Below are 19,910 nucleotides of genomic sequence, written 5' to 3'. Positions count from 1 at the left end.
CTCTAATTTAAAACATTCTGTAATAAGCATGTATTATTTTTAATTTAAAAAACAGTTTTTAAAGTACTTCCGTGGACCCCAGCACGTTTTGGCTAAAATGCATGCCCTGCAGCTTAGCGGCTTCAGTCCACCTTCTCTCCTTACCCCGGCAGCCTCATCTCTATTTGCAACAGTCTCCCTGCGGTTCCTCCAGGCCACTTGCTCTCAGTCCCGTGGTTTCTGTCATCCCTCCGTGTGTGCAAACAGCATGCACTGTGCCTGGGAGGTCCCCTCTGGGTGCACTGGGCCACACTTAGCCCCAGAATCCCTGATCCATAAAGCTGAACTGACTATTCTCTCACTCCCACTCCCCAGATGCCCTGTGCCTGCCTCACTGACATCCAGCCCATTGTAGTGTCACCTCTGTCGTGTCCCAGGCCCAGGCAGCTGTGTAGAGGGGTTGCGTCCTGGTTATCACATGTGCTCTGAACACCACCCGTGCCCGACCCCAGTGAGCACTCGGCAAATGATGCTCCGTGAATGGATCTATCCACCCAAAGTTTTGGCAAAACTCCTCACTTAGCCTCAGGAGTGCCCTCAGCATCTCCTAGTCATCTCTTTAAAGGAGCATTTGTGAACAGCGAAGCACCATCCAAAGGAATTGGGGTATATTTTTTTTAACCCTTCTATACAAACGCTAGGCTACAGTTCTAAAATCCTATGCCAGACACTATTAAGTTTGACTCACACACCAGCTTCTGAGGGAGAGAAGATGGTCTCCATTACATGCCCAAGAAGACTAGAACTCAGAGAAATCAAGAGACTTGCCCAAGGCTACACAGCTTATTGGTGGTAGAATTTCATTATAAATTGGGAGCTCTGGACTCTGGCCTCCAAAGCCTTGGAGGTTCTTTTCCCCTTCACAACCACCATAACTATTGAAGAAGCTGACCTACTGGGTTTAGAGAAAGCTCCAGACTTTCTTTAGCATCACATACTCCTTTATCTCCAATTTACCTCAAAATTGCAGAGGACGTGCTGGAAGACGCCCACGTTGGTGATGGCAGATGACCCGAAGCTCAGTTCTGCAGTGCCGGCAATGGAAAGAATCAGCTGAAACACTCGATGGTTCAGGAGCGAGGTCTTTTTCCTCAGGAGAAATGCCATTATCTGAATAGGTTAGAACACAGAGCAGTTTTCTCATAAATGCATCTTTAGGACTCTTTCTCCTTCACCTGCTCGTTCCTCCCACACCTTTGGTCAGCCCAGTCTGCAACCCTCTGCTCTCCAGTGCTACCTGTTTCATTCTTATGTTCGCAGAAGAAAAACATACACCAACTCTGTGGCTGCTTCCCCACTGGGGTCCCCTTTTCTGTACTTACGTGACTTGAACTCTCACTAGGGATCCCCTGCTCCTTCCTGAATCTCTTCCCTTGTTTCCAGAAAGCCACTCTCTATCTGTCCTGGTTTTCTGAGTGCTCTTTCTCATTTTCCTTACTGGATCCTAGATTCATAAATGTTGCTGTATCACCAGGACCAGCGACTACCCAGAAACCCAGTTACACACATCACTCCAGGTTGCAAACCACCAGATGTGCCATTCTACTGTCCTAGGTCCTAGGAAACTTGCAACATGCAGGCGTCCCTACCAGAATGGAGGCACTGGGATTCCGGTGGTCCACACCTCTCTCAGAGACTAATGAGCTAGAGCCCTTCTGGCCTCATGTCTCTGTTGACCACGGTCACACAAAAGTCAAGATGCGCAGCCATCCATTGGCATCTGGGTTCTTATCCACCTCATCTGGATTCTCAGCTCAGCTCACCCACAGCTCAGTTCCTCTCGTCTGCATTTGACACAATCCACCCTTTCTCCCCGTCCTATCAGACATGCTCTTTCAATGTGCCATTGGGAAGTCAGGCTTGGTGTTATGGACTGAATGTTTGCGTCCTCCCAAAACCTGTGTGTTGAAACCCTACCCCCCAGTGTGATGGTATTTGGAGGGGGGTTCTTTGGGATGTAGTTAGGATTAGATGAGTCAGGACAGCGGAGCCCTCATGAATGGGATTAGAGCTCTTATAAGAGTCACAAGGGAGCTTGCTTTCTCTCTCTGCTCTCTGCCATGCGAGGATCCAATGAGAAGCTGGCCGTCTGCAATACAGAACGTGGCCCTCACCCAACCTGATCATGCTGACACTCTGACCTTGAACTTCCCAGAACGGTGAGAAAATTACTTTTTGTTGTTTATGAGCTCCCTAGTCTATGGTTTTCTGTTACAGAGGCCCAAACCGACTAAGAACATTGTGATCAGCAAATACTCAGTATCTCCTCAGATTGTTCTGGTCCGTTCTTTGACATATCTGAAATCTGATGACTCTTTCCTTCCCCACCAGGGCACAATTAGGATGTCTGAAAGTTGCTTAGAAAAGCCACACTCAGGCTAGCTGCTTCCAGATCACATTAATAGTGTCAAACGTCAAATTAGTACTCAGTTTGGCCTGACAGTCCAACACTGTTTGTCTAGTGAGCTGGTTTTCCTGGCCCTAAAGACGATGATGTCATCTCTTCTTCTTCCTCCCCCTACCTTCCTTCCCTTCCACCACCCAACCTCATACTCTGCTGAGAAGATAGAAACCATCAGAAAAGAACATTCTCACCTTCTCAAAACCATATCAATAAGTGCCTGCATTGCATTCCTTCCTCTCACAAGCAAGGTCTCCATCCACCTGGCCTTTAGACTTCACCCTCACCTTCTCAAGGGCACTCTTCCTTGAGATAACTCTTCTGTCCAAGCTTCATCCTTCTCTCTTTGTCACTTCCTTCCACCAACAAATATGTTCTAGTATTTCTCATCTTACAAATACCCTCCCCTTGACCCCTAGTCCCTCTCGCTCTGACTCCATTTTGCTACTCCTGTCCATAAGCAAACTTGTGGCACACTCTGGCTCCACATCCTCATTTCACGTTCTTTCTTCAACCCTCCTCAGTTGGCTGCTGTTTCCACCTGTCCGCCTATCTCAGAAAGGTCACCAGTGACTTCCAGGTGTCAAATCCAATGGAAACACCTCTCTCCTTAGTTTGCTTTATATTTGTCAGCATTTAGCATTGTTTGACCACACAGGCCTTCTCAAAGCACATTCTTTTTTTCAGATTCTTTGACAGAATTTCTTTAGTTTCTCCTCCCTCTTTCTTCTCAATATCCTTTGTTAGGTTTTAATAATATTTCCAATCTTTATGTGGTTAGCTCCTTGTTTCTTCCTCTTTAATCCTCTTCTCTATTCTCTCTACTCCTTCTCTTTGATGATTTTGTCAATTTCCTCGGATTAAATAGCATCATGATGATACTGATGACTCTAGCTTGGCCCTCTGAGCTTGAGCCATCTGTCCCACTTGCTATTTCACCTTTGATGTCTCACAGACATTTCAGACTAGTCAGTTCAAATATCTTCCTTCCCTCTCGTCTGCACCCCGGCACACAGCACCGCTGATTTCCTGTGCTGTCTGCCCACACTGCTCGTAAGGATCCCAAGTCTCCCCAGGTCAGGAGTGCACTCTCCCATCAGACTGGGTTCTAGCGCAGTCTACTGCGCAAATATCACTCCTCTGACCCATCGACCCATCGTCTGCACTGGTGCCAAACGTCATTCTAAAGCGTCAATCGCTCCACTTCCCTGTTCCAAGACTTCTATGATTACTCATCATTTCCAAGATAAAAATCCATGCTCCTTGGAGTGGCAGATGTCTGGTCCTTCCCTCTCTCTCCATCCAGGCTTGCTGTGTAATGGCTCACACTTATCCTTTCTTCCTGGCCGTGAGGAAGAACCTGTACTGGATCCCTCACGTTTTCCTGTGTAAGTCTGGAACACTATCCTTTTCTTTACCATGCTACGGAAATCCATCTTATAAAATTCAGCTGGATGTCACCAGGTCTGAGAAAAGATGATCAATAAGCTTGATAAAAATCACAGATAGAAAGGTTTATGCTCTCATTATGCTGTCACATCCTATCAGCAAACCAGCAAATGAATACAGAATAAAAGTCTAAAAAATGGATCAAATTCACTCCAAGCAAGCTGTTTCATTAAAGACCCTTGTTATCACACTCTGATTCATTCCACAAACCTTCACTGAACACCTACTGTCTACCATGCGATCTTAGGCTGCAGCCATGAACAAGCAGACCAGTCTTGCCCTTATGGAGCAGAGTGTAGCGGGCAAAACAGACCACCGGCGTATACAGGTCATGCCAATGGGCGTGCAGGTTATGAAGGAAAAAGAAGCAAGAAAAGGTATCTAGAAACGGATGAGGTAGGATGGGGGCTCTGTTTCCTGAAGAGTTAGGGAAGCAGATAATAATGGTACTCTTGTTGCGTTCCTTACACGTGGCATTTCCCACCTCCCCTACCGCTGCCCAGCCTCACTTGACTTTCCATGAAGACAGACATATTTCAAATGTTTCTTGTCTAAGCCATAAGAAGAGTTTTTAAATTTCCTTCTTCTGCGACCATGTATACAGATATAATAAATCCCCAATCTGATGTGTTCTTTCCTCAGACAAAGTATTTGAGAGTCTTTGTTTCCTGATAATAATATTTTTCTGTCCATCCCATTAGATAGTTTTGTAAACTGAATGCTTATGTCCCCTCAAAATTTGTATGTTTGAACCTAATCCCCACTATGGTGGTATTAGGAGGTGGGGCCTTTGGGAAGTGATTAGGTCATGAGGGCGGAGCCTTTAGTGGGATTAGTGTCCTTACAAAGGAGCCTCCAGAGAGCTCCCTTACCTCTTCCATCTTGTGAGGACACAGCAAAAGCGCAGCCATCTATGAACCAGGAAGCTGGTTCTCACCAGACACCAAATTTGCCAGTACATTGATCTTGGACTTCACGGACTACAGAACTGTGAGAAACAACTTTCTGTTGCTTATAAGCCACACAGTCTATGGTATTTCTGCTACAGCAGCCTGAACAAACTCAGAAAGACAGTAAGTTCCATAGAGGGAGGGACTACACCCATATTGTTCATCTGTATCCCTGAGTCCTAGACAGTGCCTGGATCTTGGGCGGTGCTCGGTTAATACCAGCTGAGGAAATAGATCCATGGGCATCTCTTCCTACAAACTCAGCCAACGCAGTCCTCTGGTCCTCCTCCAACTGACTTTCTTTTTACTGAAGCTCTTTTTGACGCCCCTCCCCACAGGTGATGCCAGACCCTTTGCAGGTCTGCAGCACGTTATCTTTCTCAAAGCACTGGGCTCATGCGATGAGCAGTCGCTGAGAACTCGCCACGTGCCAGGCCCTGCACTTGGTAGTGAGGAGACAGTGGGGAGTACAAGAGGATCCCGGCTCTCTGCAGAACACAGAGTTTCTGGGAAGGTGGCTGGATAACCACCGAGTCAGAGTGTGGTGGTTCTGGAAGAGAAGCTCAGGCACTTACAGCATTCAATTGATACTAAAAATATCTTGGTATTTGTCTTATATTGTCCTTCTTGATACATCCATGAGACCAGGAACTGCTCTGTACCTTTTTGGAAACGCTCACAATAATTGTTAAAATCCCTAGCAGCAGATAGCTAAGTGCTGAATTGGGATAAATCCCACTACTGCTGCCTTTAACGATATAATAAAAAAAAATTTAAACTAAAAACTTTTATATACCAAATCTCCAATTCTTGAATTTGAATATAAACCTAGACATACCCGTTCAATTATTACCAAAATATTTACTGAGTGTCTATGGTCTCAGTGATACACTGGCAACAAATAAGAAACAGCCAGGCATTTACACGGTGACAGCCTAGTGGAGATGAGCAGAGATCCTTATAGCGCCACGCGAGGGAGGCTAGAACTAGCGCCACGCGAGGGAGGCTGGAACAGGGCGTCCCACTGGAGGCCATGACGGCCACACACTCAGCCCAGGGGCTGCGGAGATAGCCCCCTTGCCGTGTAAGCCTGACCTGGGGCGATAAGAAGGACTGTGCCTGGGGAGGAGAGGAAGATGGCACTTGAAGCGCAGGGCACAGGTACACCAAGTCACACAGTGTGTTTAGCTATCCGTAACCATGCAGGATTTGGGAAGGCAGCAGTGTAGGGTGGGGGATGTTGGCTGGGCAGTAGGAGGGGCTGAAGGACAGGCTGGGGACCAGTTCTGAAAGGCCTTTAGAAACTAATTCAAGGAGTCTGGGAAATTTTATCAGTGGGATGCCTCTGAAGAGTCTATTAGGGGAGAGGTATTATCAGGTCTGTAATGCAGAACTGTGACTGGTGTCAGTGGGCTGCGAGGGAGCGGCAGGAGGAAGGGGCCACTGTCCAGTTCTCCAGGCGAGAGAGGGTGTGTCTGAAGTGACACCACACTGCTTTCTTCTGCTCAGACCCTGAGTCGGCGGCCAAAGGGACAGGGATGCTTTCTCCCAGAATCCCCTGCACCAGCAGGAACCACCGCAGCATTTGAGCCCCTGACCTTTTCTAGACTTTGACCTGAGGTCTGTCCCTGGTGATTCCTTTCATGGCCACCTCCCAGCCATGCAAGAAGGTACTCCAGGGCAGTGACAATCTCATCTGACTTGGTGGATAGTATGTAGCAGTAACACTTCCAGTGAACACAGACAGAGCAGGCACTCTGAGCAGGTATTCTTCTAAGCACACAGCATATATTAACTCACTTAATCATCACAACCCTACACAGTAGGTACTATTATGAGTCCCATTTTACACATGGGAGAACTAAGGTACAGGGCTGAACATGGCTAATATTTGCAGGGCACTTCTCCTGGGCCAGATATAATTCTAAGCCCTCCACCTGTATTAAATCATCTAGTCCTCACTGCACCCCCACGATACGGGAGGCACGAGAGTCCATATGATGCTGATGGGGAAACGGAGACAGAGAGTAACTCATCCAGGAGTAAACAGAGAGTTAGAGGAAGAGGCAGGATTCATACTCAGCACTCTGGCTCCATGGCCCAGCCTCTTAGCCATCATGCTAGACATGGTGGGGGACCACAAATGCTTCTTGAATTCATTAGTTAAAGGTGCTGGTCGCCAGACAGGTGCGCATGCCCAGTCCCCATCCAGATCAGAGTCCTTCCCTGGTTGGCTGTCACCTAGCTCTCTGCTTTGGACTGAGCCTCCAGGGTCTCAGGATCAGGGGCTTTAGGCTTCCCTTCTCCAGAACTCACCGTGGAGGGACTGCCCCCCGCAGCCAGAGAGGCTCCTCTGTGCGCCTCGGGACAACAGCCCCTTGGGGAGCTGCAGACTCAGGTGGGAGGGTGGGGTTACCTGGTACCCAAAGATGTGCTGCATCAGGTGGTCACACATGGCATTGCTGGTGAGAATCAGCTGCAGGACTTTCACAGCCGCGTACATGGTGTGGTCATCCGTCGCCAAGGAAATGAGGCCCAGGACAATGGCAGGCCCGCCAATGAAGTCCAGGCTGCTGGCAGCAGGGCTGGAGTGGAACACCCTCACCCCTGTGTGGGACAAAGGGGCATTCCATCAGCAGTCACAGCCTCACTGCAATGAAAAGTCCCTGGCAGCATGCATGCTGGGGTGAGTGAGCTGCCAGAGCCACTTTCCCCTCACAGCAGAGGAGCCTGCATTCGTGGGACAGGCTTGGAGGAAGTGTAGGGGGCTTTGAAAGTCTTGGGTCACTGAGAGATCCTATTCTGCCCCTTTCTGAGTCACCAGCAGGCTGAAACAGCCCGGGGGATTTCAGACCGCCGCCCTCTGCCTCAGTCCAGAATGCCTGGTGAGCCAGATGTCTTAGGTACCATCTGAGCCTCAGTCTGCTGAGTGCTCTGACAGCTGCTGGCTCTGGTGTGTTCTCTGGGTCCTGCGGGGTTGGGTCTTTGCTTCACTCCTGCACAACTACAAGGCAACTGACAGTCACTGGCTATTGTTTTCACTCCAACAACCACAACCAGAGCCTCTGCACAAAAGCTCCACTGTGCTCACTAGATGGGCCCGCTTTGCATAGATGAGCTCGGTTAGTAGCCGAGTTCACTACCAACTGTCAGATACAGCCAGGTGAACTGACCTCATGTGCTTTAGGAGGCCAACTCTCTGGCAGGGTTAACTTGCCAACTCTTGCCCTCACCATCCGGGCTTCCTAACAGGCTCTGTCCTGCCTGCCGCTCAGAATTACAGGCTGCACAAATGGTGACAGCCACAAGCCCTTTTCCCAAATAGCTGTAAAGGTTCATGGCCTGACTTACCTAAATGGCCCACAGCCACGGCTCCAATGGTTCGAAGAGAACCTGAGAGATGCCCGGCACAATTTCTTAGCAGGAACACAGGCATGGCATTGTCACGGGATGAAATGTTCATCTAGGGAAATTGGTAACGATTAGTCCTAAGGAACTTTCCTGGAAAGGAAAAGGTCTTGCTCACAGACTCCCGGAGGACAGGCTCCCCAAGGCCTGGCCCATGGCTGGCACTTTGTGAATGAATACTAACTGAACCAAAGTCAGGAGGACTGAAGCCAAAATTCAGGTTCTCGTGTACTGACGCCCAGGTTGTGGCTTAATCAAGGGAGCGGCTTCGGTTATACAACAGGGCCACTGGTGTCGTACATGCTCAGAGTAAGGAGCTAACAGGGGCAAGAAGGACTCTAGGGGATGTAGAGGTGAAACAGTGCCATGAAGGCCAGGGTGGCCTGCTTCCCAGGCTAGGGTCGTCCCTCCTCTGAAAGCCCCAGTCTCACTGGTTTCAGAGGGCAGGAAACAGGAATCCTGGCCTCCTCCATCAGAAGAAACTCTGCTGGTCAGACACTCCTTTGGTGCTCAATAGGACCTAATCCTTGACCCCTCCTCCACATAAAGGGAGGTGGCCCTCTGTCTGTGAAGGTGGAGAGAATATAACATACCAGCCCAAATTTAGCAGTGATCCAAAGAGCTCTTTACACAGGAATTAGGAAATAGTAAATCTAATGGCTTCTTTGTCTAGAAACATATCTGTTTGCTCTTTTGCACATTTGTTATTTAAAATAAAGAGCAATTCACAGAACACTGCAGTGTGTGTTGCGTGTGTATGGGTGGAGGGTATCGGTAGCACCCAGAAAAAGGAAGCTCCACTATGTGCTCAGAGTCACGAAGCTTTTAAATATTCAATTTATTCTTGCTCTACTGTAAAGAATGAAGAGCACCTACTTTTTTCTCTGAGCAATTACAAATAAAAAGTTTAATCTTGAGGGAAGCGTATAGATGGGGAGTCAGGATATTTTAACAAACGAAGTGGGAAGCACTCTTGTGAATCTGTCTATACACATGCAAACCTGAATTAGTGTTCACTTAATCATTGAAAGCTGAAGCAAGCCATGAAATCGGGATTCCAAAAGGGGACATAACTGAAGTTAGAAGGCGTACCTCTTTGGCAATCAGGCGGCTGTCCACCTCATTGTACGTGTTTCTGATGTTCGCAACACTGGTGGTGGAGGAGCTGGCTACGTGAAGGCCAAAGGCAACCCTTTCCTCTGCAACCAGGGACACCGCTTCTGCACCAGGCTCCTCTCCTAAAATAGCATATCTTTAATCACTTCCACTCTCACTTTATAGAGAAGGAACTGAATCCTCACAAGAGTAAATATCTATAGCTACATGGCAAAAGAATCATTGAGGGCAGGCTTGTATCTCATTATATTTTATATTTGTATGCTGCCAAATGTTGTTACGTTGTATGTTCCTATGTCGTGTGTTCATATGTCTCATGTTGTGCCCTTACCTGTGCTTCTGACATGTAAAAAAAAATTATGGAGCGATCTCACAATATTAACCGTACTATAAAATAAAGGCATTCCAGGTGTGAAATTACTAAGCTTGAAACATCTATCTAGTCCCAAAACCAAAATGCTAAGTGATAAGAAAGCTGACTCATAAAGAAGGAAATGCACTGTGCCTGAAAGTCCCAAGATGTTCAGCGAGCTGCACGTCCCACTTGGAATTAGCGCCCCGATCCCTGCATCAAGGAGAGCCACCTGTGTGACTTGCGAAGCATGGTAAGAACGGAGAGAAAGTTTGGCTCGCATATCGCTCTGGCCCAAGCCATTTGCCAGAGGAAATGAAGTTTGAGGAAGACATGGGGCCTGGAGACAAAAGCACTCCCCAGTGCTTAGTTGCTCTCCACCACGCACAAGACTTCTGTACGTAGAGTCATTTATCGTTCTTCCCAGATGGGAGCTGACCCCCTGGACTTGACAGAGCACAGAGAACAGCACTACCTGCTTGAACAGCCAGCAATCAATAATGAAAATGTGGAGGTTTTGTCTGCCTGTTTAATAATTGAAGACAACAATATGCTTTAGTTAAAAAGCTTCTTCATTAAAAGGAATGCAACTTATTTATCTCATTCTCTTTTCTTTCTTTGCTGATGGTATGACCCACCCACTCTCCTCCATTATGAGCTTTGGAGTTGAAATATGAAGGAGACTGTCATTTCCTTTCTTGTGACATATTCTGTAGGGTTGTAAATATATAATGATCCAATTACAGAGGTCTTCCCTAAGGACTGACCCATGCTGAGTTTATTCTTTATAAATAAATGGGTGCCTATTTTTAAATAATATCAGCAAGATTACTATAAATCAAAACACTCCATACCTTGGGCATACACAGCTTGGAAATTTCCACAGTATCGTGGGCCAAGTTTGTTAATAACTTCCAGAGTTTCCACTGAGATGGCTTCTTCAAAGAGGTATGTAGGGCCAAGACGCCATATTAATGATGACTTTTGTTTCCAAATCCGAGGCGTAGCAATATATCCATAAACATCCACAAATGATGATGGATCCATTGAGAGGAAAGGTCCTGGCAAGGCCTGCATGTACAACATCTGTTAAAATGAAAAGGATGGGAGGTGGTTAACTTCAGAATTAATTAAATAAATACATATGGATATAAAATGATGTACCTTTTTCTTCTCTCAAAGTAAAAACGTATTTTATATAAAAACATTAAAAACATAACTCTTAAAACTGAGAAACAGTGCAGCAAAACAGTTTATAAAATGCTGGTGGGGGTATAAAAGTGACACTGTGTCTTTGGAAACAAATATGAAAAGAAATATTGAGAGCCAACGTTTGTCTCAGATATTCCACTAAGAACCTAAATGTCTAGTATTGGTATATTAATTTTTATTTGCTAAAAATAATGACAAACATACAGATTGGAAGGAAAGAAATAAAACTGTATTTGCAAATGACATGTCCATGTAGAAAATTCCAAGGAATCTAACACACACACACACACACACACACACATTCCTAGAACTAGTAAGGTCACAGGATATATGATCAACACACCAAAATTAATTGCATTCTATAGACTAACAATGAACATGCAGAAACTAAAATTAAAAACACTATCATTTACAATTTCTCAAAAGAAAGTGAAATAATAAAACATGTATAAGATCTATATACTGAAAATTCCAAAAGGATGATAAAAGAAATCAAAGAAGACTTATACAAATGAAGAGAACTACAATATTCCTGGATAGTAAAGATATCATTTCTCAACATAGTTAACGCTGTCATTTCTCCCTAAAATGATCTATAGATTTAATGCAATTCCTATCAAAATCTCAGATGGTTTTTGCAGACAAGCAAACTAATTCTAAAACGTACAGGGGAAGACACAGGCCCTAGAATAGCTTAAACAAGTATCTTAACAAATTGCTTAATTTTTTTTTGTTGTTTTTGTAAAAGAAAAATTAAGTGGGAGGTATCACTCTACCCAATATTAAGGTGTACTATATAGCTACAATAATTAAGAGAGTGTGATATTGTTATGGGGATAGTCACATAGAGCACTGGAAGAAAAGAGAGAATCAGGAAATAAACTTATACAAATATACCCAACTGATTTTTGACAAAGGTTGAACAGCAATTCAATGGAGGAAGGATAGTGTCTTTAACAGTGGTGCGGGAGCAAATGGACAGTCATAGGCAAAAAAATAAACTGTGACCTAAACCTCACGCCTTAAGCAAAAATTAATGCATAACTGATCACAAACTCAAATGTGAAATTTAAAACTAGAAAAAATAATTTTAAAGCATAGGAGAAAAATCTTCAGGATCTAGGACTAGGCAAATTCTTAGACTAGAAACTGAAAGCATCACCCATAAGAGAAAAAACTGATAAGTTATACTTCATCAAAATAAAACTTTGGGTCTGCAAAATCTGATGTGAGACAGGATAAAAAAACAAGCTATAGATTAGGAAAAATTGTTTGCAAATTACATATTTGACAAAGAACTAGTATGTAGAATATATAGAAAAACCCTTAAAACCTAATAGAAAAAATAGACAATTCCATTAGAAAATGGGCAAAGACAGGAACAGACATCACTGAAGAAGATATAAAGATAGCAAATAAGCACATGAGAAAATGTTCAGTCTCGTGAGCCATTAAGGAAATGCAAATTGAAAACACTAGGTATCACTATACCTATCAGAAAGGCTAATTAAAAACTAGTGAGAACACCAAATGAAGAGAAGCTGGATCACTCACTCATTGCTGGTGGAAATGTAAAATGATACAGTCACTCTGGAAAATAATTTGGAAGTTCTTAGACCTGTAACTATCGTAGGACCCAGCAACTGGACCTTCAGGGAAATGAAGACTTAGGCATACACACAAAAACCTATACACAAATGTTCATAGCAACTTTATTTGCCATAGCCCCAAACTGGAAACAACCTAGATGTCCTTCAGTGGTTAGGTATTCATACCATGAAATACTACTCAGCAATTAAAAGAAATAAACTATTGACACATGAGACAACTTGGATGGATTTCTAGAGAATTATGCTGAACGAAAAAGCCAATCCTAAAAGATCATATACTGTATGATTCTATAGATATAACACTGTGAAATGACAAAAGTTTAGGTTACCGGTTGCCAAGATTAGGGACGGGGATGGGTGACGGGGTGTGGGTGGAAGGTGGCTATAGTTACATCTTTTATGAAAAGGCAACACAAGGGACACTTGTGATGGAAACATTCTGTTTCTGGGCAGTAGTTGTGGATGCAGGAAACTATGCATATAATAAAATTCTATGAAACTAAATACACACAAATACAAGTAAAACTGGGAAATTTGAATAAATCGGTAGATTATACCTATGTCAATATTTGGGTTGTGATATTGTTCTATAGTTTTGTAAGATGTTACCATTGGGGAAAACTGGGGAAAACTATACAAGATTACTCTCTTTGGTTTCTTAGAACTACACTTTAACCTACAATTATCTCAACAAAAATCTCAGTAAAATAAAAGAAAAATAGTTAAGAGATTTTCACAACTAAAAATTGATAATTTCAAAGCCTGTGTGGACAATTTTTAAAAATAATAGTATAAGTTAACTAAGTAGTATACAACATTTTCTGTACAATGAAGTCACAACTGCTTTTTTTAAAGAGAAAAAGATCTGACAGAAACTACAAACTATGCTAAGATGGAATGTGATCATTTTTCTACTTTTCTCTATTTTTCAGTTATTTCAAAATATGTTTATATTATTTTTATAAAGACTGTAAAATCACTATAGACATTAATATGTATATAAACACATATTTTCTCAGTGAGAGCTCATATGATTTCAGAAATATTTTTTCCCTACCAATTAAATGAGATTTTCAAATAAAAACAAAGCAAGCTTTCAAACACCAGTCCTGCCTGGACCACAGCCCACAGTGCTTGCTGCCTTCTGCCATTCTCCCAGGCAGAGACCTCTCTCTCCCACACTGAAGCTCTGCCCCACCCCTCCAATCCAGCTTGCCCCTTTTCTTACCAAATTCCTACTGCATTCACCATACCATTTAGATTGATTTATAAACTTAATGTGTTTCAAATTACTCTCACATCATTTTGCTCAATTCGGAATGTTAAAATAATCCCCACCTTTCTAAATTTAACTTATCTTCCCTTGGAAATAAAAACAAAGTCTCTGACATTTGAGAACAATCGTTAAGCTGGGTTGTCCCCAACACAAGCTGTCCCATCTGGTCCTGGCCCGGATGTCTGCATCTAAACACAGGTCTGCCTGTGCATCCCACTTACTGACCCTGAACCAACTTGTTGAGATCATCTTGGAAAGTCAATTCTGTCAGCCTTGGCCCTTGGCCATTCTCCATGGCATATTTTGGCATACTTGGCATATCCTATGATATCACACCACTCCCAACTTCCCTGCTGACTGACTCGTTGCGCTGATCCTGTGAGGTCAGAAGTTCATTCATGTACCAATTCACTCAACTACACTATCATCCAGTCCATGTTACTCTTTGTGGCTGTAAATTCAATGCAATTCACCAAGTGTTTATTGCATGCTTACTAGGTGTGAGCCACTGGCTAGGTGCAAGCAAGATCCAGATATCAATAGGACATGTCTCTTAGCCTCAAGATGCGTGAACTATTTCACAGAATACCAACCTATTCTGTGAAACAAGACAGAATAACAACATATCTGTGAAAAAAGATTTTTTGAAAGCCCATCTGTAAGCATAGCTGAACAGATAAAACAAAGACACTGAGACCACAAAGGGGACTACACTTCCCATCCTGGCTAATGTGAGTAACTATTTCTTCTTCTCCAGTGACAGCTCTAGCCCGGCTCCATTCTTCCTACTTCCTGGGTAGAAATTCTAAACATACACAGACACCAAATTGCCTCTCATTCTGGCAGCATCCAGTTCAGAACAGACTGACTTTACTTGTTTGAACCCTTTCCAAAATCAGCTAAGAGAAGCCCAAATCCTATAGGAGCCCCTCTTAAGTCCTTGTTGCCCCATGGAGTACGGAGTCTCTTGCTACAGCAAGCTTAATAAATCTACCTTTTGTACTATAGCCGTACTCCTGGAAGTATTTGGCTGGTGGGCGTGAACAATTCCCAACACCCAAAATAGTACCTACCACATAGTAGGTGCTCAACAAATATTTAATGAGAAAGAGAGGGAAGGAGGGAGAGAGGGAGGAAGAGAGGGAGGGAGGGAGGGATGGAGGGCGGAAGGAAGGAAATGGTATTGTTAATGACTGGAGAAAAAACGTTAACTTTATGTTTCAGAGGACCTGCTTTTCTTATGCTCCTAACAAGTCTTTCTAGTTACCAGTGCCTCTTTTATGACAATTTTGCCAAAAGATAACATCAAATTCATCTTTAGGTGTTCTAAAGAATTTAGGTTGTTCTAACCTAATGATTCTCAACCTGGGTGATTTTGCCCCCCAGGGTACATTTGGAAATGTCTGGAGATAATTTTTGGTGTCCCAAATGGGGAGAGGGGAACGATATGGCATTTTGGTGGAGGAGGCACAAATATTGCTCAATGTCATCTTATACATGAAATAGGCCCCCACAACAAAATTATCCACCCCCAAATGTCAATACTGTTAAAATTGAGAAACCCTATTAATGTAAGATTTTCCATTCTGGCTGCACGTTAGAATTACCCGGGAAATTTCGACATCATTAACAAATTACCCCACCCTCAGACGTTCTGCTATAATTGATGTGGGGTGCAGTCTGTGCACGAAAACCTGAAAGACTTCCGAGGTGATTCTAGAATGCAGCCTAGGTTAAGATGCTCTTCCAGACTCTGCCCTCTGTGGTTTTGATCTTCTGGGCCCTTCCTTCTCTGGTTTCTTCAGGGACCTCTGACAGTCGCTGCTGGAGCAGGGCCGTCATCTCCCAGCTTTCTCTCCCTTATCCCTCAGGACCTCAGGTGTCTCTCCATGACACTTTGTCCAACTATTTCTTCTCATTCCATTGCCTTCTCTAAGCAGGGGACCACCCTTTCCTCACCATTCTTGCTCTAAATCTGGCAAGATGTGTTGGTGCCTTTGCAAATTCCAGCGTCTTGCTCCGAAGTGTAGTGTGCAGATCAGCTATATTAAAGTCACCAGGAAGCCTCTTAGAAAAGCAGAACCTTAGCCAACCCCATTCAAACCTACCTGGGGAATTCGTATCTTAAAATGTGAGAAGTCTTACTTTGTTCACTCTGACATTTATATTTTCTTATAGCTATTCGTACAGTCATAAATGTCATGAGAATTCTTATTTCCATGTTTTACCTTCTGCCCTAGTTGTGTGACCTTTATTCCATTTTCTAAAGATACCCTTTTTATGCCTGAGCTCAGCCAAGTGTTCTGGACAGCAAGGGGATTTCATTGGCAAAAGCAAACCAAGAACTAAACTGAGGTGGTGTAGCTGGAAAGAATGGCCATGGAGCAAGGGCAACTGAGGAAACCATCTCACCTTAGCTGAGCCAATGACTTGTCCATCCAGGTAGGTAGAAACATTACAATTCTTTTTCATTTCCTTGGTGACAACCACAGCCAGGTGATGCCACTGACCACAAGCCAGCAGCTGGCCACACCTGACTCGAAGCTGGCGTCCTGCGGAAGGCTCAGAGTCATCCTCAGGTTCCATGACATCTAGAAAAGAGAACAAACACCATACCTCAAAGGTGGCTTCATGCTACAGCAACCCAGCAGAACAGGAACGGAGCCTTGAGCCAAAGAGCCATGTTCATGCCCCCTCTCATAAAATAATAATACCAGCAGCTATCATTGCTGAGGTCCTGCTTTATGCCAGACAGTGTTTTAAGGACTGTTATAAATATTAGCTCATTTCATATTCATGGAAACCGTGTAAGATAGGTGCTATCACAATTCCCATTTTACCATCCCAAGGCACAGAGAGGCACAGAGACTTGCCCAAGATCATGCAGCCAGGGCACAAACCCAGGCGTCGGGCTCCAGGTCCAGCCTACACCACACGGCCACAGCAGTGATGCACATTTCCTGGCAAGGTCCTGAGAGGTAGCAGGGAAAGGACAGTTGTGCTGTGTGTCAAGGATGCCAAGCCATCCTTTGGGCCTTCTGGGTGTTTCATAATGACACTCTCAGGGCACACGAGAACAGCAGGTATGGCCAGGACATGCTGGGCCACTTCAGGCTATCACAGGTGGGTGAACCTGGAGATCCAGGCTGAGCTCTAAATGGCAGATCCAGGACCATACTAAAGAGGGTTGGACTCCCGGGTCCTTGCGCCAAGAGCTGCTGACTTAGCCCCATTCCCCCCAAGTGTGAACAAAACCAACTTTGGCTCCCAACACCTTACCCAGGGGCTGAAACTCTTTCTCTTCTGTAGACACAATCAAGGAGAGGTCCTCCAGGCAGAGGCTGACTGAGAAGCAGACGAAGGGCTGCTCAGTTCTGGCCAGGTGGCGCACCAGGGTCAGGAAGTGCAGCGGGTGGCCCTCGGTGACAGTGCTATGTCTGCTGATCAGGAACCAGCAGGAGAAGGTCAGGCCCCCGGGGGGAGGGAAGGACCTGGCAGCACCTGGGGTCAGAACAGAAGCATACCCTTAGGCTTTAGCCAGCCTCTGTGCCTCACCTGACTCATGCCCACTTTACCTCCACCCCACTCAGCAGGATGCTCTTGTCTCCTTATTCATTCTCTCAGGAATAAGTCATATTCCCACCAGGACTTCAGCCTAGATCCTCAAAGCCTCTCTGCGATCCTGTCCCACCTATTATTCCATGCTGCCTTGCCAAGGAGACAAGGTGGGGGGCACAACCCTGATATCCATTATCATTTGGCCCACTAGTCACCTGACCTAAAGGTGGGCAGTGTGCTACATGGGACAGAGGGCACTGGCCTCTCCCAGCTGACACCTGCATGGGGCGGCTCCATTCTAGGGAAGCCCATGCCCTCCCACCCCGGAACAGAGTTGGCAGTACCAGTGCGGCCCGCCCTCCTCACTGAGCGAGCAGAATCAGCCTCGGTGCCCCACGCCGACAGGCCACGAATGCAATGGCTCCTGAGCACCCAGTCTCACACAAAACCCAGGCCCAGTCCCCCTAACAGAGGGTGCCTGGCTTTCAGCTGAGCACGTCACTGTGCAAAGCACACCAAGGTCCAGGTCAACCCCCACACAAGCCAAGGACAGGCTTGTTCCTGGAAGTCATCAACGTGGAACTCATATTCCTCTCTAGGGGCGAGGTGTCCATTTCAAGATTTGTCAGTCACCGACAAAATGAATCAAACTCAGGTTTGGCTGCCCGGTCACCCACTGAGCCCATCAGTGCTCACTGAGCCCCCTTTATACGCAGAGCCACGGGCTGGGCCCTTGGGACACACAATGAGCAGGACACCCCTGCCCTGAGAGAGGTATGACAAACTGGAAGGATGGCTCCTCTACAGACACACAGGACCAAGAGGAAGGCTCAGCTTTCTTGAAATGCCCAGCAGAAATCTGAAATCAAGGCTCTCTAAGGACTTAGTCCCCAGGCAGAATGAGGAGAGCTCAGCGAGCTAGCCCCGGGAAGCACTTACCTGCCCCAATCCCTCCGGAGACTGAGTACTCGGTGCTGGTTCCCATAACTGTAGACAGGGTCGGAATAAACAAACAGCTGGAAAGAGGAAAGGGTCTCAGATCATTGGCCTGCACTCCAGCCTCTGCTGTGACAACTCCCCTCTGTCCCTCTGCAGGGGCCTCACTCGCTCTTAGACCATGAGGCCCCCAAGGACAGAAAGCAGCTGATGCTGGTACCATGGTCCTAAGAGAAGGAATCCACCTGAAGGCTGGAGGAGAGAACATTCTAGAATGCAGACATGCCAGGGGGAGGAGAAGGTCCTGGCACTACACAGCTGGGGACGCTGCCCCTAAAAAGCCACTGAGTAGATGTGGTGTCCGTGACCCAGACACAGTCTACTACTGAGTGGTGAGAGCTGATGGGAACTACAATTTTCTGTAATCAATATTAGAATTCATTTACAATCAGGCACTGGGTAATTAATAAAGCATATTTCAAATATACAAAAGTCTGTCATACCCATAACCTTCCACAGACATGTCAAATTCCACGAACGATGGAGCCAAGGCAGCCCTCTGAGGTTGCAGGTTGCGTGGGGAGGTCATGGAGATGAGGCTGAGGGCCATGGGAAGGGCGGTGGTGGAGCCCTGGGACGGCCCCGAGGGCCTGAGGGTCTGTGTGACTGCTGGGCACGGGCTGGCATCCTGGATGGCTCTTGCAGGACTCTCAACAGTCACTAGTACCCCTGCCTGTGACCCTAAGGCAGCAAGCAAGAGAAGAGATATGTCTTTGCTCGAAGTGTTCTCACCTTTCTTCTGACAATAGCCCTGCCATTTCTGCCACAGTCTCCTGGAGGGAGGGCTCTGCAGAGTCACCATGCATTTCCTAAGCACTGTGAGGATGGCTTTCCTGGGCCTGCCCGTCTGGGCTCCCTGCTGATTTTGATAACGCTGAACCATGGCGCAACTTCTCCTCCTAGAAACTTCTCCCTTTAATTCTATCACGCCCCCTCTTTCTGTGGCTGTCCTTGGCTTGCCTCACTGGCAGTCACTCTCTGAGGCTTAGGGCTGGCTCACCCACCTCCACACACTCTTTCACAACAGCCTGTCTCCTTGAAAGCTCTTCTCTCCCACCTATAGCTCCCAGCCCAAGCCCGACTCTATCTTGCTTTCCAACTGGGCCTCCTTGCCTTGATGTCCTGTGTGACCTTACATTCAGTACGTCCACAGCTTCCTTTTCTCCCAGCTGGTTCCCTGGACCAGCATCCTCCCAGGTACCAGGCCTGACACTAAGGGATCCACCCAATGCTTTGAGCTCCTGACCCCTAACTCCCCCGAGTTGGGAGCTGTACAGAAAGCCACCCCTGGGCACCTCCATCCAGGTGCAGCTCTGGGAACTCCAGCTGTGTCGTGACCCTATCACTGTTTCTGAGATCGGGGCCCAGCGGGATCATGAATGTGCTTAGCATCACGTGTCTTATATGGGGTAAGGGTCGTCCTTCTCCTTTCAGATCCGGCCTCTCCTCGGGACCACCAGCCCCTTGACTTTTCCTCATTTGCTCCATTGAGCGTTGGGCAAACTAGTTTTTAAATCTGTCTGCTTCCCATCTGTTGTAAATG

The 19,910-nt window shown here is 45.9% G+C and overlaps 1 protein-coding gene across 3 annotated transcripts in view; it reads right to left on the bottom strand.

Annotated features, from left to right (window-relative positions):
* The window catches only part of WDFY4 (WDFY family member 4), a 290,937-nt gene that overhangs the window by 180,658 nt on the left and 90,369 nt on the right, over positions 1–19,910 (bottom strand). For all 3 annotated transcript variants that reach the window (XM_033130918.1, XM_033130921.1, XM_033130920.1), the window contains exons 16-24: positions 18,811–19,048; positions 18,311–18,387; positions 17,093–17,314; positions 16,226–16,404; positions 10,570–10,801; positions 9,340–9,485; positions 8,191–8,302; positions 7,256–7,446; positions 997–1,149 (exon numbers count right to left, since the gene is read on the bottom strand). In XM_033130918.1, coding sequence (XP_032986809.1) covers positions 997–1,149; positions 7,256–7,446; positions 8,191–8,302; positions 9,340–9,485; positions 10,570–10,801; positions 16,226–16,404; positions 17,093–17,314; positions 18,311–18,387; positions 18,811–19,048 — 1,550 coding nt within the window. The remainder of the gene's footprint in view (positions 1–996; positions 1,150–7,255; positions 7,447–8,190; positions 8,303–9,339; positions 9,486–10,569; positions 10,802–16,225; positions 16,405–17,092; positions 17,315–18,310; positions 18,388–18,810; positions 19,049–19,910) is intronic.

This window comes from Rhinolophus ferrumequinum, chromosome 16, assembly GCF_004115265.2.
Source record: "Rhinolophus ferrumequinum isolate MPI-CBG mRhiFer1 chromosome 16, mRhiFer1_v1.p, whole genome shotgun sequence".
NCBI classification, from domain to species: domain Eukaryota; kingdom Metazoa; phylum Chordata; class Mammalia; order Chiroptera; family Rhinolophidae; genus Rhinolophus; species Rhinolophus ferrumequinum.
Note: the sequence above shows the minus strand (reverse complement) of the source record. Positions and strands in the feature narration are given on the sequence as shown.